Source organism: Mercenaria mercenaria, chromosome 5 (genome assembly GCF_021730395.1).
Source record: "Mercenaria mercenaria strain notata chromosome 5, MADL_Memer_1, whole genome shotgun sequence".
In the NCBI taxonomy this organism is placed as follows: Eukaryota; Metazoa; Mollusca; class Bivalvia; order Venerida; family Veneridae; genus Mercenaria; species Mercenaria mercenaria.
Window position 1 is genome coordinate 97,547,265 of NC_069365.1, and position 25,272 is coordinate 97,572,536.

Sequence of the window (25,272 nt, forward strand, 5' to 3'; positions counted from 1 at the left end):
TTACTATTTGCAACTAAATGTTTTGCAATTTTCTCTTCAAATGTTTTTGATTGAGTGTTATTTAAGTTAGAAAGCATTTGCTTGTCACATAAACCGTTTTTACACCACTGTCGTAGCAAAAGTCATGGTCCATACATACTGCGTCCAGTTCATTAACAGGAGGTCCATTATCCAAAGGATTTCCTGGTCCACAATAGTTATATCCCGGAAGTGTTAAACCTTTCTTAGGTAATAAAGGTAACATTGCTTTATGAATGTCAATTGCACCCCCAGAACGTTTCACAAACTGTGTTTCTATATTACCGCAGGATGCACATTGAGCTCTTAACATAAGTCTACCGTTTTTTCTTGTAACATAATGAGGATCTATACTATCCGTAAATTTCCTTTCTTTTACACAATATATTAGTTTTTGACTTATTTATATTATATGTATTTAAAACTCTTTTTTTTTCCATCGAGTAAACCAAAGGTTTTCTTTTACAGGGACTCACGTCCATTAAACCGAAGGTTTTTTGAATTGTGTGAGCTTCCAGCTCCAAGGGTCTCACGTCCATTAAACAGAAGTTTTTTAAATTGATCAGCATTGGTCAGTTTGGGTTAAGGGGAAGAGGTCAAATTGGGGTTAAACTGTGCCAGAACCATCATATTGGTATACTACTCCTAAATTTCTGTTGATTTACTTTTAATGCGTATTACTAAATCATTTTTTTCCTTTTGTTGCTTTTTATCTATCTTTCCTTTGAAGATATACTCCGTCATCGGTTTAATCTACGTAATAATGACGAACTTGGGAGAACTGTTTATAATGGTGGCATAACTTTAAGTCCAACCCATTTGCTGTTCTTTTCATTTCGATATATGATTATTTAATATGTATGTTATGTGTATATTTCCTGGAATATTTTATATTTAATATTTTATTTCAACTTGTATTGTACAACGCCATTGAATATATTTAAATGTAGAAATAGGCGTTTAAGCAAATAAACCAGAAGAGGTAAAAGTACATGGCTAGAGGTAAACAAACGATGTAAACAGGGGGTCATCTCATTCACACGAAAAATACTTAAATAAAGTATCACTATTCATATGTTTTTCGTCCGATATTTTGGTAGAACTAAGATAGTTCTTGAAAGACATATACTTAGATATACATGTTTCGATTTACTACACGTTATATTGTACGTCTATGGGAAAATAATTGGTGGTCTCTAACCTAATGACGATATCGAGACTTCTTTGTAGCGGGATTGAAAGCATACAGGGTTTGCTTAATCATATTTTATTGTATATAATATACATATTCAATACACACACATACAACAAGCGTACATAAATACATCAATGTAAATATACAAAAGGGTTAGGCCAGAAGTTATAACAACATTATCGGGGGCCCTCCCCTGACAAAGCAGACTATATGTTATTAAGAAATACTGTCATTGAGTGATATATGTGAACAATCGGTTATCAAATCAAGAATTGAAAAAAAAAGAAAATATAGTATCGTACTGCAAAAAAAAACCCCAAAAACATTTATATATTACAGAAAAGCGATAAAACGAAGATACAATACAATTGCCGCAGATCCAATATAGATGCCACTTTCCCAGTTCAATGCATTTTATGTATGTAATATTTTAGCAGTGGTCCATCCTATCTTGATGTACATCATTAAAATACCGAAAACTAAACAGTAAAATAGTACAACAGTTATCAAAATCTCGTAGTTTCCTTTATGAAATGATGTACATGATGAAATAAGAGCCTATTTTGAGCATCGTTCAGGATGTCAATACCAAATAGTAATTTATTCGTGCTAAGAGGGTGGAACTGACGTGTATTTATAAAAAAGATTTCTCCTTTGATTACTGTATTTTGGACATTGAAATAGAAAGTGTTCGGCGTCTTCTACTAAAGCACCACAGTCACATGCAGGATTTGCGATTAGGTGATTGTTATACAAATCTGAATTCAGGTTGCTAAAATTGTTTTTAATGCGTGCTTGATGGATCGCCACTTACACAGGGTCACATGATATTAACAGTATATCACAGAAATAAATAACATTTTATGTTTTCATGATATAACACAGACCAAGCTCTTTCCTCTTAAAGCCCGCCCGCTTAGCTCAGTAGGTAAGAGCGTTGGTCTACGGATCTCGGGGCCGCGAGTTCGATCCTCGGGCGGGGCGTATGTTCTCCGTGACTTTTTGTGACAAGCCATGACAAAATGGTCCCAAAGGACATTTTTATGGAAACTGAGTTTTTCACATATTCTGAACTGTACATGTGTCCTTAACATAAATTCAAAATTTTAGACCTGCATGTTTTAAAATAACAAAATTATAGCATTTTTTGTACAATAACTCCCCATCGCAAACTTGCACTTTTTGTTTAATAATAATGACAAATACTAAAATCATTTACTTTTATCATATATTTTAATTTCATATTTTGCCATCAATATATCAAGTATTTAACATGATTAGCACAGTTGATAATGCCTTCTTGCTATAAATATGATATTTTGTATTAAAAAAAATGTCACAATTTATGTTTCCATAGCAACAAAGTACAAGAATTGCTTTAAATGTCAATTTAACAGACATTTTAGCCTACATTTGATACAAAAAAATGTAATTTATAAATATATATTAGTTCTCTAGAAGGACTAGAATTTGTGATTTTTCTGATTTATATTCATCTCAAAAATATCTAAAAGCATTTCCATAAATATCTAATATTTGTAATTTGTCATTCAACTTCAAATGTACTTAAGATGCATTGCTCAATGACAGTGTAAATTGAAAATTAAAAGTATCAGTGATGATTATGTAACATTAAATTGTTTACATAATTATAATTAAAAATCATTTTACTCTGGTATGAAAGCAGATAAACTTAATACTCAAGTTCTGTTTCCATGGCAACAACATTTTTATAAAATAAAGAATTCATTTTAACATCTATTTCCTTCATTTTTCACATAAATTTTCAAGTAAAAGTATCATTTCAAAATATTCTTCCTGGATGGTAGCTTTTTTCAACTTAATATATAGTTGCATAATATATCTTCACTAAAATATTTAATATTTAGGTAATTACTTCAAATGTAGAAAATCATCAATAAATATATTTAACTTTGCTTAATTTATAAATCAACAGTGTATGTAGAGCTCCATTCATAATTTTATATCATGCAGTACTAAACAGTAGATTGTTGAAAAATCTTCCAGTGTCTTAGAGGTATTTCACATTTATACTGTGTTCAGCCTTACATACATACAGTATGTCTATATTTAACCAATGCATACTACTGCTGACACCATAAACTTGTTAATTCAATGTTTACATAACTATATGTAGCATTTGTTTATATTCATATATATGGAATTTGGGTCTAGTACACCTTTAGAAAATCAAAAACACTTTCAAATTAATTAAAATTTCACAAAATACCAATTGAGCTAAGCTCTTTCTCTGTAACTTTAAATGTTAAACACTTTTTTTCCATTCATTCTTCGTTTTAATTGACTGAGTTCTCAATTTTAATGGTTTTGACACTGCTAGTTTTGAGCATACATTGCTGTTGCTGCAAAGGGGTGCCATTTCATTATACAGGTACCACTGTCGACTGGTATCCAGCTCAGGAATGGTAATACGGTTGGAGAATTTGCCTGTCATGCCAATCCCCTACCTAAATTATTAATTTCCGTCTCTGTGTTGAAGTTATAATCCTTCAAGAATACTATACCAGGTCATGCAGAAGACATTCTGTAATGATAAATGTATCAAAGATTTAAGACAAAGAAGACTAATAACCTTTTTTCTTCAATCCTGAACAAGAGCTGTCCATAAGACAGCCCACACATAATTACATTAAATTACATTTTAGAATTTTATTATAGTAATGACAACCTCTTTTTATCAAAAATTTCAACCATCGCACATACTTTACATCAAGTTAGGGCCATGATTTTGATCTCATTTTAACAAATAGTTCTTTAACCTGGTTAAGAAAAAACAGTAACTGTATTACATTTATGTTATTTCTGTTGAACTGGCTTGCAGTGAGCTAGACACTCTTTAACAACATAAAAAGAAACAGAAAATGTGGCATCTTAATATAAATGGCCTATTTACAGACATGAACTCTGCAGCAAGTTTTATCAATAGAAAAAGTGGAAACTCCACAGGTCGCTCAAGACAACAAAAACGAAAATGTTGCAGGCTCGGTTTGATTGAGCCCGTTCATGGACGGTAGTGGAAATGCAAGCTACCGTCCACGCCCTCTAGCCCCGGGTTGAGCAGCACTCAACATTTACACATGTTAAAAGTACAAAAAACAATTTAGAGCCATCCGCAGATGTGTTCATACGGCGTTGCACATGGAACCTTCAATTCTACACTAGTGTGTAATTCCATGAAAAGCGGCGTATGGTCCCCAGCTAAAATAATGGGTTTGCCCTAAACGAGAAAACAATGGGCAGAACTAAATAAAATGGAATTTAGAAAGGGGATCTGAGGTTATGGAGCCTGCATATCACAGAAACTGCCAAAAGACAAAATTAAAAAGCAGGCGCCATATCCAAGGGGTGATTATACAATACCCAAAGCTATATAAGCGGGAGTATTGGTACCACCCAGGCCGAAATTCTCATGTTCAGAAACTAAACAGTACCAATAACACAACATAAAAGTCGTGCTGAACGATCTGAGAAGATCGAAATATAACAGCCCTGATTGAATGTACGGGGAGACTTTTTACGGCCGCCACACGGCACAAACAACGCTGCTGTGATAATAAATAGAAAAAGTGGAAACTCCACAGGTCGCTCAAGACAACAAAAACGAAAATGTTGCAGGCTCGGTTTGATTGAGCCCGTTCATGGACGATAGTGATTATTACAAAAACTGCTTAAAGAGGTGACAAGCCAAATATACCTAAACATGTTCAGGACTGAATACTGCAAGCCCGGCCTCCATCATGTTGTACTCCAAGTCAATCATGTAGACCCATCATAACAAGCCACATTCCAGAACTGAAATAAGGGTATATTTAAACAATGTATTCTTAGACAATAACTTTTAAGTAGCAATAGTGTAGTCCTTAGAATAACATAGCATCACTTTATTACAACAATTAAATGTCAGCTATACAGTTGATTTTTTAATACAGTATGTTATGTAAGTATGCAATATTCAAATTGTAAATCAATGTTTATCAGTGGAGATATGATGTTTCATTTACATAAAAGTATGCATATTATATATATAAACTGGAAACCAGTGACTTTCCAAACTGAAGTGTATGATCACACTGTGAAATTAAATATTTCAACATCAAGTTCTGTGTGCTTAATAAATGTTTCTTTATTTTTTGGGGAATTCTTACCTTATTAGACAACTTTTCTTATTTTGTCCAATATAATTGTCCATATGTAATGAAACCTTCTTTTATCCATAGCCATGATACTTGAAGTGATGGTGGACCATAGATACCACACTGCTCCTCTTCCAACAGCAGTACTGTACTTTTCATACACTAGGTAGAAAATCTGAGAGCCTTAAAACAATAACAGTTTATGAGAAATGTATTAAAGTCCTCATCAAAATGGAGTGAATCAACACTGACCAAAACAGTCCATCATTTCTTATAGATAATGCTTGACAACAACTTGCATTTATCAAAATTTAATTGAATCCCAATTTAAAGTGCTTATTATACAGCATCTTTATTATAAAGCAATGCAGTATTTTCAATCCCATTTCAGGGATTTCCAAAAAGTTCAGTGAAAAAAAAGAACAAGCAAAGAAATTAATAGTAAAATCAAGTCTTAACAAAAGACAACTTCCTTTGCATAATTTCACTTAACCAGTTTTCTGTTATTAAGGTGTCACTGTAAATTCAAATGTAAAATGTGCACTGTGTGCTTGTAGCTTTTATTTATAGAGTCATGGTTGTTTTGAAGACTGTGGAATTTAATTTAGTGATACTGCAGTATATGGAATTTCATAGTTAAAATTGATATTGAAAAAAAAATGCATTTGAGGATATTGACACTGATATGAATGTAAACACTAACTTTAAATATTATACCTGCATGAAACCTCACAGCAACTCCAGTTGCTGAGCATAGTATGTGTACAGTACTTGTAGTCAAAACTGCAGTGAACCTTTATATCTCATACTGATGGAGGTTGTCCTGAAAAATATAAACAAAGAATTTTTCATTTATTTAGTAGCCTATCAGTATGCTGTCTGCCAGTACTGACAGTAGTGAGAATGAAAAAAAGTAGTTTTTATTGTAAATTGCATGTAGAAGTTTTTAGAAGTTTCAGGCGGTCTATTTTAGTTGCTATTACAGCAAAAAGTGACAATTTAAAACACAACGTTTCCTGTGTTATTGTACTTTTCTTTTCCAATTGTCATAGATTTTACTGTATGTGCATAATGAGCATGTAATTATTCACCAGTTCACATCTGTGACAGTTTAAAAAATGTACAATATTCCTAATTATTTACAATTTCTAGATAGAAAATTTCATACAGAATGTACTTAATATAGTAGATGCCTGGCTGTCTTGGCTACAAGTATATTCTGCCATCATAAAAATGTACAAATATACAGAAAAAAAATATTAAAAGTCAAATCGAAATGTCAACACGGCCATTTTTCGCTGCCAAGATGTATCGATTTGATACATCAACAAAAGAAGCGGTCTGTCCATTCTTTTTTTTTACTTAAGTTACGAATAAATTGATGATGAAAAGAAACACTTACCATAACAACCAATAAATCCGCCAGGTACTTTAAATATCCGCGTAAATTCAGAGCAATAACTGCATGTTTTCTCTGACCCAGTTTCACACATGTATACACCGTTAATGGCGTGTAGATTCCAAAGGGAAACAATTCGCTAATTCACTCATTATTTGTGATATTTCACTACTAGTGCGATAACTAAATGTTGAAACATTTTAACTTACAAATCTTCGTCCGATATTACTGATTTTAAGACTAATGGCTGTTGCTTTAAAAACAAATTAATGAAAACAAGTATCTAATTAAGTGACGTCAACTTCAACGTCATTTTACCGATATCAAGGCTTGTGTCATTTGGGATAAAAATGTCATGGCGGGACACCTTTGCTAAACGACATTGTGTCTGAAATCATTAGTCCTCCACCTCTGATTCATGTGGGGAAGTTGGCAGTTACTTGCGGAGAACAGGTTTGTACTAGTACAGAATCCAGGCATACTGGTTAGGTTAACTGCCCTCCGTTACATGACAGAAATAGTGTTGAAAAACGGCGTTAAACCCAAAACAAACAAACTTTCCTTTTAAACCTACTTTGCAGTAAAATATTTACATCAAAATTATCCTGGTGGGGAAACGGACACCGGATATAGCCGAGAAAGTGATAAATCAATACACGTTTGATTTTGACACACGGTAAGTTTTTTACCATTTTTTGTATTTCATGGTGATATATTTATAAAAATCGAAGAGTTTCGAATAACTTGATCATATGCAATATACAACTATAATGGAAATGTGTCTCCTCTCTTGTATAATGGCACAAGTTCACTGATCGCTCATAAATGTCCAGTAAGGTGGTAGAATTTCAAACATAAAACAACAATTGGAAAATAAAGATAAAAACTGAATCGAGCGATTTTATTATAATTACGTCGTCCAGTATTGTGTAAGATATCAATACAGTATGTTTTGTTGTTGGGGAGATATTCATAATTTTTGATGACTTGAAACTGTACTGGGGATAGACGAAGCAAATAAAAAACTGCACAGGGGAAAGCTATTAAGTGGACCGAGGATAGAAACGATGTATTTTGAATACTGGGACTGTGATAATGATTACGGCTTTTTACCTCTACGCAAAGTCGTGGGGATATAGTTTCATCATTGTCCATATCGAGGGATGAGAGCAAAGCGTTTTTTTATCTGTATATACTTACAACAGTTTCACTCTGACCTGTAGGTATGCTTGTCTGTCTTTTCGTCCTCTTGTCTGAGTGATTGTTCGGCCTTCCAGAGCAATACCCGCAATGGTTGGTCAATTAAATAGATATTTTATTCACAGATAGGTTTCTCATAGTCTGAGTTACTTCCCTTAGTTTCTGATATGCAATTAAATAGATTTTGTTATCACAAACAAGTATCTTTTTACAACTCAGTTAAGTTTGGGTAAACAATATTGATTTCGTATAAATTAGTTAACTATAGGTGTGTGTTTTCACAAGCATCGACTTTCTAGTTGCAAATATTTAAAAATCTAATTTAAATCTGATTATCGAGGAATCCAAAACATATGGCCTTAGAAAGTATGTGGTGTGTGCTATATATGATATTGCTTTGTAACGTGGGTACGTTTTTTGCACACAGAAAGTCATCAGTTAGGAATGACATATTGTGATCAAATTTGGTACACTTGACTGTTTTTCTAAGACCGTGCTATGCGTTTTGGTCTCTTGGGTTGATATTGCTGTTACTTTAGGTTGATGTTGCTGTTACTTGGAACAGAAACATTGTCTCTGCTAGTTAACTACAGAGATAAATTATGTACTGCGACCAACCTTGATATTTAAGCAGCTTGCATATAGACGGTGGTTTTGGAGAGCATCGATCAAATTTATTGTTACTGTGATCAAAATAGAAATACGTTTTTCCTTAATAGTTTTATTTTAAAACTAAGGTGTTTTTAACCAGAATATGTAAACAGTTTCAGCTTCGTAATTTCAGTAAAAAGACAATAGTGAAATAACTTTCAAATTGCACAATACAAATGCACTGTAATGCCGTTCTGTGGGAGATTCCCTGTATTTGTTTCTATTTAAGTTTACTATTTTTCATTGATATTTCTCTGAAAGTACCAATATTATGAAATGTTTGCTTAATCACCTATGCAGTAATAAAAAACTACTGTTTTATCCACCTTTTCCGTAACAAAGTTTTGCCTTGATTTCTTTATTCCATTCATAGTTATATATCATTTCAAAGAACAGCGAGGACTTTATTGGAGTATAGACTGCCATAAGCACCATCACAAGTTAGCGTAGTCGTCGTCGATGTCAATAACGTCATAAAATTATTTGAGCCGCAGAGAAAATGGGCCTTCGAGAACTTTCGAGGCTTTGCAACTAGTGTGGGCCAAGATCAGCCTGTGCATCTGCGCAGTCTGATCATGGCCAACATCGTTCGTTGTTATTTCAAAAAAGACTTATTCTACCTGAATATGAAGTTCTCTGACCCTAATTCAGATGCGTAAATGCACAGGTCAGCCTTAATATAGAGTTTCTAGAATTTCACGAAAATGTTCGAATGCCAATTTTCCCGTCACATGGCTCGATTTTTATTTTCATTTCTGCATCCACTGCCACTACCACTATATTATGATTACATCTTTAGCTTCTTCTACTGTTACTTCGACTAGCTATAAGGTAGACCCACATAGTCAGGTCACTGGTTCGAACCCGGTGGCGACATACATTTGCAGCTATCTTTCGTTATCCAGAGCTGTCTTAAGTTGGGTGACACACAGGAAGTTGCTATGTCCTCGGACAAATGATATACAACTTGTCATGGGTGGAGTCGTTAGCATTAAGTCTAGGAGGGCCCGACCTTGTGCATGCTGCAAATTTATGTCTATGAGATTTTAAGAAAATACACCTTAGGTTTTTAATTACCCTCACCCAACTGAGCTCGTTTGTAAGGAAATAGGTCTTCGTTTATTATAATCCCGCCGTGAAATATGCGTTCATACAGTTTTATATAGGTTCTTGTCCTTCGTATAACTTGCCCATGCATTGTTAGATTTTTAAATTATTTGGTACAAATGATCAGCATGGATAGAAGGTTTGTTGCGATCATGATCCATGTTGTTATATCCAAGATCAAGGTCACAGCTTTGAACTTATATTTGTTTTGTTATTTTGCTGTAATATACACGTTTATGTCCGGATCATAACTTGCTTTAATCAGATTTCCAAATACTTTGATACAAATAACCACCATTTATTGACAATCTGTAGTGATCATATTACACATATTTCTGCAAACGACTCAAATATTGGCACCCTGTAGAATGATTTTGATGAATACTATGTTTCTTTGTTGGTTTCATAGCGCCTGTTTTCAACAGTATTTAGGTAATACCGTTTAGGGCAGTTAATCTTACCATTGATCCTACAATGGACCAGCTCAAGATGATGATGATGATTTTGATGATGATGATGATGATGATTATGATGATAAAAATTGACTGTATATATGTAAATTATGTACATGATATATTAGAACATAATACTTGATAAACTTGCATTTTTACAGTAGGAAATATTAAAAAAATGTAATTTATTATTCCCTTATTGTGTAAGAAATAGTATATCTCATTCAGTGAATTGCCAACTTTGGAACTTATTATTTCGATTCTAATACGACATAGCAGTATCAACAGTGTTAGAAAAAATAGTAACTACTTTTTACGACCGTGCTACGCTCCTGGATCGGATGACGTCATTGCATGCGAGTGGTTTATTGCAGAATAACCCGGGATTGATTTTGCTCTACATGTATGTAGGTTATTTGCTGGTCGTGTTAGACTGTAAATTAACCTTGTTTGTTTAATAGGAAAATGTAACAGGTCGTGTTAGAATAATACATACTATTAAAGCTAAACTTATAATTCTAAACAGGAAATAATTCCAACATTTAAATTACAAACAAAATAATTATGTCCTTAATCTATCTCTTTTGCCTGTGTTCTCCCAATCTCAGGTTTATCTTCCGAATTGAGTGTCATATTACATTTGTATCTAGCTTTCATTATAAGCATTTGGAAAGGAACTTTTGTTGTTTTGTCAAAACGATGATGATAAAAGGTGGTTAATCAGGTAAAAAGAAAAAGATTTGTTCGACACTTAATCAACTGATCATTTACACTTATATGTGTTCCTCGCCTCGAGTTCTTAATACATGATAGATGTTTACTGGAAGTATTTTCAAAATTAGACTTTCCTATGCTGGTTGCCCAACCAAGCTCTAATTTAGCATAAGTACAAATTTCATTAACAGATTTTGCCTAATGAATATAAATATTAGCACTATTGTAAAAAGGTTATCAAATACTTGCTTTACAAGTACATATTTTGCCAAAATTCATTGGAAATGCAAATTTCATAAAATTATCCTCCCTTCGTCTGTCTTGGTTGTGCATGTAATCAATCAATCAATCAATCAATCAGTAAAAAAGTTAATTAATTCCGCAGCTACATGTTGTTTTGAAACTTATCTTTGTTGAAATATTTCAGTATTTATCAAGTGCAAACTATGCAAAACTAGAAATTGTACTGAAGTCAAAAGAAATAGTCCACTTTTTAAACACTTTTGTATTAAAGGGAGATAATTATAAAATTTCATAAGTTATAAATTATACATTTCTAATACAGATCTAACACAATGTAGTGAGTCGTCTTTTAATTTTTCTCAAACAGTATAATATGAAAACTGAAAAATGTCAGAAAACGTTTCTCAAATGTGATTGACCACCTTTAAGAATGAGAAATCATACGGTTAACATCTCTAAGTAAAAATCTCTTAGTTCCACATTCCTGATATCTTTCTTAGTAAATGTGTTCCACCACTTAGTCTAAAAAGCTTCGTGACATACATAATCAATTCTTATGGTATAGTTAAGTTTATTTGATGAAGATTTTCTATATCTGAAGAAACTATATAAAAATGAAATATTTAAGTGAAAAATTGACACTGCATACCTTCAGTACGAATATTAGTACTAGTTATCTTAAGAGGTACGTGTACCCCGTATTAAATGCCGAAATTCCTGTAAATGTATAGATATTTAAGGAAGTTCGGAAACACGTTTGTCATTCATAATTTAATACTCTTTAAGCATGAACAAATCCTTTCGGCATGTCATCTTGTAGAATGAATATATTCCTATGCTCTTACGATGTATAATGCAAACCTTTCTGACATATATGTTTAATACCTCAAAATGTATTATATTATTCATATAAGGCAAATCTTAAATAATATTCAAAGTCTGTGTATGTCAAGTTGTGTAGAAACGCTTAAAAGTATCAATTAAACACTTGCGATCGGATATTGACCGATAAAGCTAACATCTGTATTTCGAAAAATTTACAAAAGCCTTTACAAGAATTATTTCAAACCAAATGCATCAGGTATGTTTAGCAGAACGACGCATTGAAAATTAGGACCCTTTACCTAACTGGATGTACATTTTGTTGTATAGGCGAAAGAAAATGTATTATATTTGCCAAACTAGCGATAGATTAAGAACAAGAATAACTACTCAAGAATGTGAAAAAAAAACGTCCCCTTCTACTGAAATCGCATCATTTACATTTGTTTACACTAATGTGAAGATAGGTAAAACTAGTTTGTACTTTTTTGTAGATAGATATAGTTAGAAAAGGTATGCGAAATCGTTTTATCTATTCCCTTTATAGACTTCCATCTTGTGCAAAGTCTTTTAATTTTTAAGTGCATATATAAAACAGATTTCAAGGCAGCTACAGCTGCTTTAAGAATAACCGGGGGCAAACAATGATTCCAATAAAAATCTTATTAGTGACACATTAGCTATCATTATGATTATTCTGCATAGCAGATTCTTCAAGTTCATCAGAAGCAAATGAATAGCCCATGTGTGCGAAGCTATTAACATGTACTCACAGTTTCCGAAATGATGTTTTAAAAAAAATACACTTACCTTCTTTTAACTTGTTGTATTTATCTTCTTTGTTTGTTGATTCCTCAATCTGCTTTAATGCTTCATCCGTTTTTGCTGAAATCTTTGTAATTCCAGCTTCGGCTTCCACTTCCAACTTGTTAACCCCTTTATTAGTAGATTCTTCTATCTTGTTAACTCCAGCTTCGGCTTCGACTTCCATCTTGTTAACCCTTTTATCAGCATATTCTTCTATCTGTTTCATTCCAGCCTTGACTTCGACTTCCAACTTGTTAATCCCTTTATCAGCAGAGTCTTCTATCTGTTTCACTCCAGCTTTGGCTCCGACTTCCAACTTGTTATTCCCTTTATCAGCAGATTCTTCTATCTGTTTCACTCCAGATTTGGCTTCGTCTTCCAACTTGTTAACCCCTTTATCAGCAGATTCTTCTATCTGTTTCACTCCAGCTTCGGCTTTGACTTCCAACTTGTTAACCCCTCTATCAGCAGATTCTTCTATCTGCTTCAACCTAGCTTTGGCTCCGACTTCCAACTTGTTAACCCCTTTATCAGCAGATTCTTCTATCTGTTTCACTCCAGCTTCGGCTTTGACTTCCAACTTGTTAACCCCTTTATCAGTACCCTCTTCTATCTGTTTCGTAGCAATATAAGCTTCTGATTGTACTTTTGTCAGCGATTCCTTTGTTTGCCTTTCTAATTCATCAATTGCAGATTTAAATGCTTTTTCTAGTTGAGCAATTGATACATTTTTTTCATTGTCAATAGCTTTAACAGACTCGTTCATGACATTGATCAGTTCTATTTTTTTCTTTTCAGCTTCCTTCAAATTAGTCCTGATTTTATCTTGAACTGCCTTGGCAACATCATCCAGCACCTTCCGGACATCATCTTTACCAATGACCAAAGTATCGTTTTGAAGCTGGAATATAATACAGGAGTGAAAGAAATTGTTGAAATATAACAAGAAATTTCCAATATGCAGTTAGGATATGGTTTGTTTATTTGACATTTCTAGATTTTGAATACTTAAAGATATATAAGGCCCTAATTCCTTTTAGAAAGTATAACATTATATTCGCACATAAAAAATTATTTATAGAATAAATTGATATTCTTTGTATGAACAGTTATGTGTTTCAAGTTTAAAATAGTACATACCCTATTATATGTGTATATTAACTAATCACACTATAAATATGTGTTGCCTCTCTAAACGTGAAGTCTGGTTTAACAAATGGCTGTTTTACATGTGTATTGACAATTAAATGTGAATGTGCATCTAAAATACAGTTGATTTTTATATTTAGTCAAGTTTAATTCATTTTGCGAGGATTTTACATATTTCAAGATAATATCAAAAATTAATTATTTTAGAGAAAAACGCGCATTGGATATCTTTAAAAAGATATTCTAGTATGAAACATACGCGGAAATGTGAGGAAACGACGACATATTAATTGGATACCATTTTGGCACCGATTAAAAGGTGCTACTGCTTTTGATCCTCTATTCTACATAAAAGACGTTTCAGAATCGCAATGATATAACAGAATTTTGTTACACTTAATCCACATACAGTTTAGGTTATTTGGCGCAAAAATAGGTTTTCAGACGTCTGCGCACACCTAAGTTATTCCGCGAAAAGTGTCACTTCCCGTATTTTCACACTATTAAAGCATGTTAAAATGTTAACGTTACTACGATTTGCGCCAAACATACGCTATGAAAAAGAATCAAAATTCTATATAGCAGAATTATTTTTATTCGCCATTTTGAAAAAAAAAGACGTTATATGTTTACAAACCCCTACGGGCGGGTGGCCTACTGAGGTGGTTGGACGTTGTGGCATGCGGAAGAAATCGGTGTCCGCTAAATAACTAGAGAATTTTGTACCGAAACTGAACTATGGGCCGTGGGGGAAAACCGACATCATTTTTCTATGGTACAACATGTTTGTTACTTCCAATTATTATGTTATTTTAACGTATCCTTACTAGGTAAGGAATTTTTATCGACTTAGAATTATTTTATAGAATTACTTCCCTTTGTTGTTGCTACAAATAGCTAATATTGGTACGTTTTTGTAGTTCTCTTTGGTTCACCATTTTTAAGTGTATTTCAACGTATCTCTACCTGGTAATGATTTTTACGGACTTAAAAAGATGTGGACATACTTCCCTCTGTTGTTTCTATAGAAAGCTTTGCTTTTATAACATTTGTTACAATTCGGTATGCCATTGTTTGGGCTTGCGGTCTACTGCGAACTACGTCAATTTCGACAAACAATTACTTTGGGTCAGTGTCTTTACAGTTATGGCTCTTGAAAATTTATTAAATTTGAATCCTATGACAGTAGTTTATTTCAAAATCGGCCAGTACCAAATGATGCTCCCGAGGCATTACAACAGAAGTAAAATACCATTTGCAAGTGTAAATTAATTTGCTATGATGGGCGTATATTATGACATTTTGGCACTTTTCTGATATATTTTGACTATACGAACAGGTTTTACGCTGCGCATATAATACACTCTGGTTTAGCCCTCGTGAAATTTATTCGCAGAGCTGGCATTTAAATCGAAATATTAAAATACAGGTCTGCTATATATTATATCTCGATTATACTAAACTTAACAAAATTCTTAAAGCTAGCTGAAATCTATAGCTGAAGTTTATGATGTATTAAGACAATAATGTTTAACTGTCATTATGAAATTTTGATAAAATATATACAAACAATCTTACAATTTTACTCATTTTACAACCAAACTGCATTTCCAGGTAGTCACAAATAACACATTAACGTGTGGCCTTGTGAGTGTGTGCGTGTGCATGTTTGTGTATTGTGTGTTTTCAGGACATGCGCCATTTTGAAAAGAATTTCTTTGAATTATTCATTCAAATAAACTGTATGACTGAAATAAATGTAAAATAATCAAAATATGGCTATTAGTATACCATTCAATCATTCAAATTCTACTTGATTCGAAAACATTTGGTTTTAGCCTGAATTTTGCCTAAATTTGATTGAAGATGCACAATGGAGTAGAGGTCTGTAATTACAAATATTTATTTGAGTATAATACGTTTTGTTCTGACACTGTTCTAATAATAAGATTCAGTTAAAGTAAGTTAAAGCATAATTTGAAAAGTATCGTTCAAAACAAAGAAAATAAACCCCTAAAAATATCAGTTTTAACAGTTCACTTCTAAATATATCTCTTAGATGCACGGTGAATCCAACACTTTTCTTTCCAGTTGAAGCACGTGTGTGTCATTAAAGCAGCGAAGTATTTTTGAAATATTCAATTTATTTTTTTGGTAGGTTTAGATACGCTTCTCTATTGAAAATAAATGGGTGGGGTAAATATTTCAACATGTAAAAACGAAAACAATGTCTTAGTTACATATATTCTTGTGTAATACTGGTATTACCGTTATTCATAGTAACCTCAAAGACTCCATAACCTCTGATCTTCTTTCTTAATTCCATTTTGTTTAGTCCTGCCCATTGTTTTCTCGTTTAGGGCAAGCACATAATTTGAAATGGGGACCAAAAGGCGTCTTTTTATGGAAATGTACTACATGTCACTTCGAAGGTTTATGCACATCGTCAAATGAACATATTTGTTTTGTACATGTGACATGTGCAAATGTTGAGTTCTGCTAAGCCGTGTACGGTAGCACGCGTTCCCACATCAGTCCATAAACAGCCTCTAATAGCCTGCAACATTTTTATTATATCCTAGGCTAATTGTGGACTTTTTTTTTAATCCCTCTAACATTACATGGAATATTATGTGTTTTATAAAGTATCTACAATCAGAAATGCCTAGATAGTGGGTGAAAAATGCCCTATAAAATGAAAACGAGTATGAAGAATAAAGTGGTACATTGTTCTACTCTTCTACACAGCACTTTTGAGATTGTCCATAGTTGATAGGAACCAAGACCTTATTCCGCCATTTTGAAAATATTGTGTTCATGAAGTGTAGATATAATTATTTTACATGTCACTTTCACATATATAGTTAGAAAGATTTGTTTCAGATAACTAGACATTGTCCGTCTAAGTGTATGTGAATCACGGTGTATATGTACCGGATCCATTTCAGTGGAAAATGAGAAAACGGATCCCTCTCTGTTCGCGCACAGGACACTCTTTGTGCAAAACAATGAACTCCAACGTCAGTGAGATAGAAATCTTCGTCCTAAACACATTTTAGTGCATAAAAACATATGGCCCCCGGAGTAACGTAGCCATATACCACTGTTTTTTATCGTTACATTTTGTTTTATCAGTTGACACAAGTCCAAAAGGAGATGGTATGTAGACGGAGGGTACTGGCTTGGATGAACATCGTGCGAAGTTTATTAAACTTAAATACGACTTCTCTTGAGTATAGCAAATATCTAGTACCTTACATGTGAAGTCGTTGATCCTATCTTACATGTAAACACACTTTTTTTGGTTATTTTCATCATGTTTCCTTAAGAAAAGCCCTACTTTCGATTTCGTTGATGCTCGGGATTCCTTTCAGTCGGTGCAATTTTGTCTCACAGGATGCCTCTTGACTCTCTTCAATCGGTACGGGAACCCTCTTCGACAAAATTTTCTATCGGCACCGGCACCCTGAACTTCAATGTTAGAATTTTAAGATGGTATTCTTATTGAAAACAAGGGAAATAGATCATGGCGTTTTACTTCCCTTAATATGCTTTTTAAATTCAGAATATATCAGCAGTTTCACATTACATTCATATTTAAATTTTATTATCAAATTTACCGATACCTTAGTGATACTCAAGTAAGTTTTAAACGCGAATTTGTATAATCTGATCTGATACAAAGAGGGGCCATTCATGCATATAGCTAGTCTGAAAAGGTGGCGTTCAGCGACACATCTGTACCATAACAAACCCCCGTCTGCCCGGGCATACAAGTCTGTACCAAAAACATCGATATTTTTCCATACACTGACGCCTGACTTTCATATCGGATGCGTGACGTAATTGAATACGTGTCATGGCATTAATTGTTTTATTTAGTTCAGTATTGTCAATCTTAATAGGTGTGCATAGTGTGCAACCTACTTTTTTGACCAATCAGAGCGAGTTATTTTTCAAAAAATGTGGTTTCTTATTCCTTAAGACCAATGTGACTGTAGCAATATTTTTCGAAGAACAGCTCTACACACTGAAGTGCGTCGACTGAATGCGCATGCATACCAATGACAGCCCTTTCATCGTATTTCAAAGGAAGCCGATACATTTTTGTTAGTCAGGTAGGCGGTGAATTCGACACGACTAACCCTACGATTCTGATTGGTCAAACGTAGATTTCACACTTTGTCACATAGAGTCCATAAAGAGAATTCTTCGAGAAATAGACACCTCGGTCGGTCACTCCGCTACGCAACGTTTCCTTCCCTATCTGTTTCTTTTTCACGAAGAATTCACTTCATAAACTCTATCTATAACATTGAACAAATTTATAGTAGTTATGTTACATTGTATGCGTATGTAATGAAAAAGGTTATCATCTTTGCATTGGTATATGCACTCGTACTTTAGCGGAAGAATATTGCGCTCCTAAAGTCGTACAATCTATTTCCGCTGCAAAACGCGTGCATATCTAATAACCGATAAGTATTGTGGTGCTTTTAAGTACGAACATCATCTCTTAACTCTAACACTGAAGTTAAATTGAGAGAACAACTGTGCCGACAGAAAATTAATTGTGTCCGAAAGGGTTCCCGTACCGTGTGCAAAGAGTCAGGAGGAATCCTGTGAGGCAAAATTGAGGCGACTGAAAGGGATTCCGTGCTCTAACGAAATCGAAAGTGGAGCGTTTTTAAGGAAATACGATGAAAACAACCACATATTGTGTATTTATAAATCAGATGGGATCAACGACTTCACATCTAAGGTATTAGATATTTGCTATACTCAAGGAAAGTCGTATTTAATTTTAATAAACATCGCACGACGTTTATCAAAGCCAGTACCTCCGGCTACATTCCATCTTCGTTTGGACTTGTGTCAACTGATAAAGCAAATGTAGCAATAAGAAAGCAGTAGTATATAGCTGCGTCACTCCGTGGTTTGTATGTATTTTTTATGCACAAAAATGTGTTTAGGACGAACATTTCAATTTTCCGAGCTCACTGACGTTGGAGTTCGTTGTTTAGCACAAAGAGTGTCCTGTGCGCGAACAAAGAGGGGTTCGTTTTCTCATTTTCCATAGAGAGGGATCTGATATGCATACACACCGTGTGAATATCGGACAGTGAATGTGAACTAAATCATAGGGATTTTCTCAAAATTGTTTTTTATTTCATGTTGCGAGCATATTTTATGATTTTTTTTTCTTGAAATTCCGTTCAATATGGACTTCTTGCATTTTAAGACTTTTACAGTTTGTCAAGTCTTAAACAGCCTGACGTTTATATTTCAATGTACTCAATTGTTCAAACGAAAAATGTGCAAATCTTGCTGTATGTAATACACGTGCTATTTTTAGATCAATGCAAGGAACAATAAATAATTTTCCACACCCACAATAATTGCATTTTGAAACAAACATAACACTATTGTGGCTTCTCTGTACTTTATGAAAATGTTGGCAATCATATTTTAAGCTTGTGAGGATGAAAGCTAAAAGTTTGTGTTTGCAACTATGCAACCCCCTATGTCAGCTGAAATGCTTCCAAACCGAGCCAAAACCATTAAGGCTATCGTACAGTTATAGAGGATCTTAATGTATATTAAAGATTCTTTCCATCTATAATTTTATTACAACAATTATCGCAGTTTAGCAGTTCTATTTTGAATGTGAAATACATGCGCGCGCGCGTGCATCCACTATTACTGTTTTCTCCTTTTCCCACATTATTTACACTTATTCGCTGTTGCATACTTTTGAAATTTAAGATCTGTGAAAACTAAAGGCATCTGTTGGAATAGCAGAAGACATGCCTTCCTTGGATTACGTCATGTAGAAAAGTTAACAGCAGCAGCCAACTGAGCGTTTTTGTGTCTAGAATGATTTACCTGTACGTGACGTCATAGTCATATGAGTTTCATGGAAATTTAAAGCATACTGCCCATATATCTTTGCGAATTCAGAGGTAAAGTACATATTTTAAGATGGTGATTTTGTCCCCATAAGTTATTTGGCAGTACTGGACAGATGACTTTTTTTACTAAATTGAAATACGTATTTATAGGGAATCGATCCTACCGATTTGATCGATCCCTCTACGGTAACATGCGATATATACCGAATGAGATATACTATCGAATTAAAAAATGTGGTCTTCCGGCACGTGCACGGAGCGTCTGACTTCGGATTGTTTTGGATGAATACGATTTTTCCTTGTTCGTAATAAGCGTCCACATAATTTGTCCGAACCGCAACGTCATGCACATCAGTACAAATATGGGCAGTATTGCTTTTTTATTCCAAAATCTACCTTTAAATTGATACAAACGTATATCTCTGGGCAAGCTGATGTAACGTTTCCCGATTGAGGCAGTGTCTTATTTCATATTATTGCATTATTATGAATTATTCTTTACCTTTCTACAAATAGTAACAAAAAAACCCCGTTAAAACTGTCATTATGCCCGCTGTTGGCGGGTCCATAATGGCTCAGTGTGCCTCACAAACCATAATCATAATGGCGCTCGGGCATTTATGGCACTTAGAAGGCACAACCAAGCCGTATATTTCCCGCTTATCAATAAGGATTTGGGTTCTTTGTGTTTCCAGAAAATCTACACTTACCTTTTTTTTTTTACTATTTAATTAAGAGCTTAAACTTGGCACGATATATGATACATTCTGCCTACTTTACATCGAGTGTAACTGATTCCCTTGCGATCAGACCAGTGCAAACGCATTTGTGCCGTAATTCTATTGCTGTGTCACAGTAAATACACTCTACCTGCACCTTGAATGTGAGGAAATTTGACAATCGGAATAGTTATAAAAACGTACTTATACTTTAAAATCGTTGAAACCGTTCCGCTAACATGAATAAAAAATATAAACAGGAACATATCGAAGTCAGTAGAAATAAACAGCATCGGAATATGTGTATAACTAACTTAAAACTAACTGAAAAGACACAAGTTTGAAATAAATAGCATCGGAATATGTGTATAACTAACTTAAAACTAACTGAAAAGACACAAGCTTGAAAGAAACACAAAGGTAAGAAATTAAACTTTAAACATGTGTCGTCAATAATTAACATCAGATTTTTTTGTGGAATAGTAAATCACATATATACATAACAAATGCAAACATTGCCTGGTGAGATTGAAATGAAATTGACAAAAGTGCGGCGTGAAAAATTAGTGTGTACAGTTGAAGGGATATGATGTTAAAAAACTGTTATATCAACATACTGCAATTTTTAACCTTTTTATAGATCCATATACACTGACGAGATATGAAAACGCAAAATACTTATGCCTGAATATATTTTAATACAAAAAGCATCACCTTCATACGGTGGTATGTTTAGGACATATGTTATTTTTTAAAGATTAAATTATCTCGTACGAACGACATTATATCTCGTGCGCTCGACATCTTATCTTGAGCGATCAACATCTTATCTCGTGCGCACGACATCTTATCTTGAGCGATCAACATCTTATCTCGAGCGATCAACATATTATCTTGAGCAATCAACATCTTATCTCGAGCCACCAACATAATATTTTGAGCGATCAACATATTATATTGAACGAACAACATCTTATCTCGTGCGCACGACATCTTATCTTGAGCGATCAAAATCTTATCTCGAGCGATCAACATCTTATCTTGAGCGACCAACATAATATCTTAAGCGATCAACATATGATCTTGAACGATCAACATCTTATCTCGTGCGCACGACAACTTATCTTGAGCGATCAACATCTTCTCTCGAGCGATCAACATATTATCTTGAGCGATCAACATCTTATCTCGAGCGATCAACATCTCACCTCGAGCGCACGACATATTACCTCGAGCGATCAACATCTTATCTCGAGCGGTCAACATCTTATCTCAAGCGGTCAACATAAAATCTTGAGCGATCAACATATTATCTTTCTCAACGTGCGTGCGCACGACATATTATCTTGCGCGATCAATATCTTATTTCGAGCGATCAACCTATTATCTTGAGCCATCAACCTATTATCTTGAGCGATCAACATCTTATCTCGAGCGATCAACATATCATCTTAAGCGATCAACATACTATCTCGAGCGATCAATATTATCTTGAGCGATCAACATATTATCTCGAGCGATCAACATATTATCTTGAGCGATCAACATATGATCTCGAGCGATCAACATCTTTTCTTGAGCGCACGTCACGGTCGTCTTATCAATATGTATTAAGGACCTTTGTGTGAATTCATAAGTAAAAACATACGGCTGCCACCGTTTTTGTTTTTGTCCGTGGTTCTAACCAGGTGCCCGCTCGTGATGAAATAATGCATGGAAGGGCACCTTGGGTCTTCCTCCACCATCAAAAGCTGGAAAATCGCCATATAACCTATAATTGTGTCGGTGCGAAGTTTAACCCAACGAAATAAATAGATAAATATAACCGTTTCACATGTTTGCAGGGTTATAAATTTAAATACGTAAGCTGATAAAAAAGCAGCAAAAAATTAGTGATGATGCAAGGAAATAAATTTAAGACCTTGACAAAAAATTAGTATGTAGGCTTCGCCCATATATTAAAGCATTTCCTTAGTTTCCATTAATTCATGCATGCAACTTTTCTGCGCGAATTCATCAGTCGAACTGAAATTGTTGCTATTCTAACATGCAGAATGCATCATTGGTTAGGTTCATTTGATTTTGAAGACAGGATGACCAATTATGTGCACTGTTCTCCCAAATGATATGATAAAGTTGTACATGTACTTGTAGGAAGTTTAAATAACATCGGAATAGGCGGGACCCTAATTAACAACTTGTCCGTATGTTTTACTGATGACCTAAATACATACACAAAGTCGTGCGCACGAGATAAAATGTTGATCGCTCGAGATAAGATGTTGATCGCTCAAAATAATATGTTGATCGCTCGAGACAAGATGTTGATCGCTCAAGATAATATGTTGATTGCTCGAGATAAGATGTTGATCGCTCAAGATAATGTGTTGATTGCTCGAGATTAGATGTTGATCGCTCGAGATAAGATGTTGATCGCTCAAGATAATATGTTGGTAGCTCGAGATAAGATGTTGATCGATCGAGATAAGATGTCGTGCGCACGAGATAAGATGTTGATCGATCAAGATAAGATGTCGTGCGCACGAGATAAGATGTTGATCGCTCAAGATAATATGTTGATCGCTCGAGATAAGATGTTGATCGCTCAAGATAAGATGTCATGCGCACGAGATAAGATGTTGGTCGCTCAAGATAGGATGTCGTGCGCTCGAGATAACTTAATAAAAAAAGAATAATTGCATGTCCTAAACATGCCAACGTACCTTCAAATGTCCAACCCATACACATCTTGACACTCTATACCATAGTGTTAATTTTACGGTCTGTTGTAATTTGAATACAAGGGGTATAGAGTGTCGAGATGTGTATATGTTGAACATTTCAAGGGGGTGCTTTTTGTAGTAAAATATATTCAGACATATGTTAGTTGCATTTTCATATCTCGTCAGTGTATATTTTTGCAGGTCTTCTAGGCCTAAAATATTGTTTGATACCGGTTTCCCGACCTACCGTAAATTTGTCGCGATCCTAAATCCCCTAGGGATTATTTTTTTCCGATATTTTCGCTTTTTTTTCATACACTTCAAGAGAAGTTGCTCTTTCTTCATTGAAAAACAAAGTCAGTTTTTCCTACCTACCTATGCTATTTTTAGAGGCATGTTACCGGAAACAAACAATATTTTTAGGCCTAATAGGTGTTGCATTTGCTGCATATTACAATTACTGAAACCTTTAAATCGGCTAAACAAAAATATTTCACTTCTGGTTTCATTTGAACATGCTTTTAATTTTAGAAACAAAATTGTAAATGTCCTGGGCATTGTAAATAAAAATGTATTTAGAGACGTCCCTTTGATAGTGCGCACCCCATGTTCACAGCCAGACTTCAAGTAAACCGACAATGTCTTAGTAAGGGTTACAAAATGCTGTTATAAAACGTGAACGAGTTACTATACTAATAAATTTCCTCTGCTCAGCTCAACTAGGAGAGCGCAGATCAGAATGTTTATCTTGATGACCTCTAGGTCTGGACTGAAACTGGGTTATATCTGGTCAAAAACTAGGTGAGAAGGCTAGATCAAAACAAAATTTTGTAAACCTTTACAGTTTTAAGTTTGAAAATGAGAAATGGCCAAAATGATTGCGTCGATGACTTCTATGTCAAGTTCGGATCTAGGTTTTGTGGGATAAAAAACTAGGCCACCTATAAAATTAAATGAATAAGCCTTTTAACACTCTAGAGGTCACATTTATGACCCTGTCTACATGAAACTTGGTAAGAATGTTTATCTTGATGCTGTTTAAGCTAAAAGATCAAAGGAAAATCTTGGTAACACTCTAAAAGCCACATTTATGACCCTATCTTCATGATATTTGGTGAGAATGGCTGTCCTAATGACCTTTAGGTCAAGTTTGTATTTTGATCGAGTGGGGTTGAAAATTACGTCACCTGATTAAATAAAATTAAAAATTTGTTAATACTCTAGAGGTCACATTTAATATACTATCTTCATGAGACTTTTGCAGAAGGTTGTCCTAATAATACAGCTGTTTGTATGTGGTTGGTGCAATAGAATCAGGATCTCAAAGGTTTTTTCTCAGGCAAATGTTCTACAAATGTTCTTTTTTCCCACCCCCCCCCCCTCCACCCCGATTCATTCATTTTTTCAGAATGAACAAGCATTGTATGATTCTAAGGGATGCTGGTTGAATTTTGCCAAGAAGTCATAATGCAGGACACTGACTTCTTCACTCAGAATGTATATCTTAATAATCTCTATGCCAAGTTCAGTACTTGGTCTTGTGGGGTCAAAAACAAGGTCACTAGGCCAGTTCAAGGGAAAATCTTGTTAACACTCTACAGGCCACATTGCAAGTTTAAAACTCATGAGAATTAATCAGAATGTTCTTTGTGAGCTATTGTTACCGGACATTATCTGGCGTCTTCGGTCGTTCGTTGTCCGTCGTCCGTTAAAAAACAGTCCGTTTTTGTTGTAGTTCATACTTTTACTCTCTTTATTTATACATGTATTACAGTATCCACTTTTTTAAACCTAATAATACTATAGATACACATAAGCATGTTAACTTTATGCTTATATAAATTATATGAAGTACCTGTATTTGTTAGGTTTTTAAATACGAAATTTAGATCTAATAAATAAATATTATACCTTTAACTGCCCGCCGTAATAAAATGAAACAATGTTGAGGAACAAAACCAAACCCGAAACAAACAAACAAAGTTA

The 25,272-nt window shown here is 34.2% G+C and overlaps 1 protein-coding gene across 2 annotated transcripts in view; it reads right to left on the reverse strand.

Moving 5' to 3' along the window:
* Nucleotides 1-2,427: 2,427 nt before the first annotated feature.
* The window catches only part of LOC123565918 (uncharacterized), a 69,477-nt gene continuing 46,632 nt past the window's right edge, over nucleotides 2,428-25,272 (reverse strand). Inside the window, exons 4-8 of one of the 2 annotated variants that reach the window (XM_053544409.1) lie at nucleotides 6,791-13,684; nucleotides 6,106-6,211; nucleotides 5,401-5,550; nucleotides 4,950-5,047; nucleotides 2,428-3,779 (exon numbers count right to left, since the gene is read on the reverse strand). In XM_053544409.1, coding sequence (XP_053400384.1) covers nucleotides 12,746-13,684 — 939 coding nt within the window. In that variant the 3' untranslated portion in view covers nucleotides 2,428-3,779; nucleotides 4,950-5,047; nucleotides 5,401-5,550; nucleotides 6,106-6,211; nucleotides 6,791-12,745. Of the gene's footprint in view, nucleotides 3,780-4,949; nucleotides 5,048-5,400; nucleotides 5,572-6,105; nucleotides 6,212-6,790; nucleotides 13,685-25,272 lie in introns of both variants that reach the window. The other variant, XM_053544408.1, reaches the window with a different exon arrangement.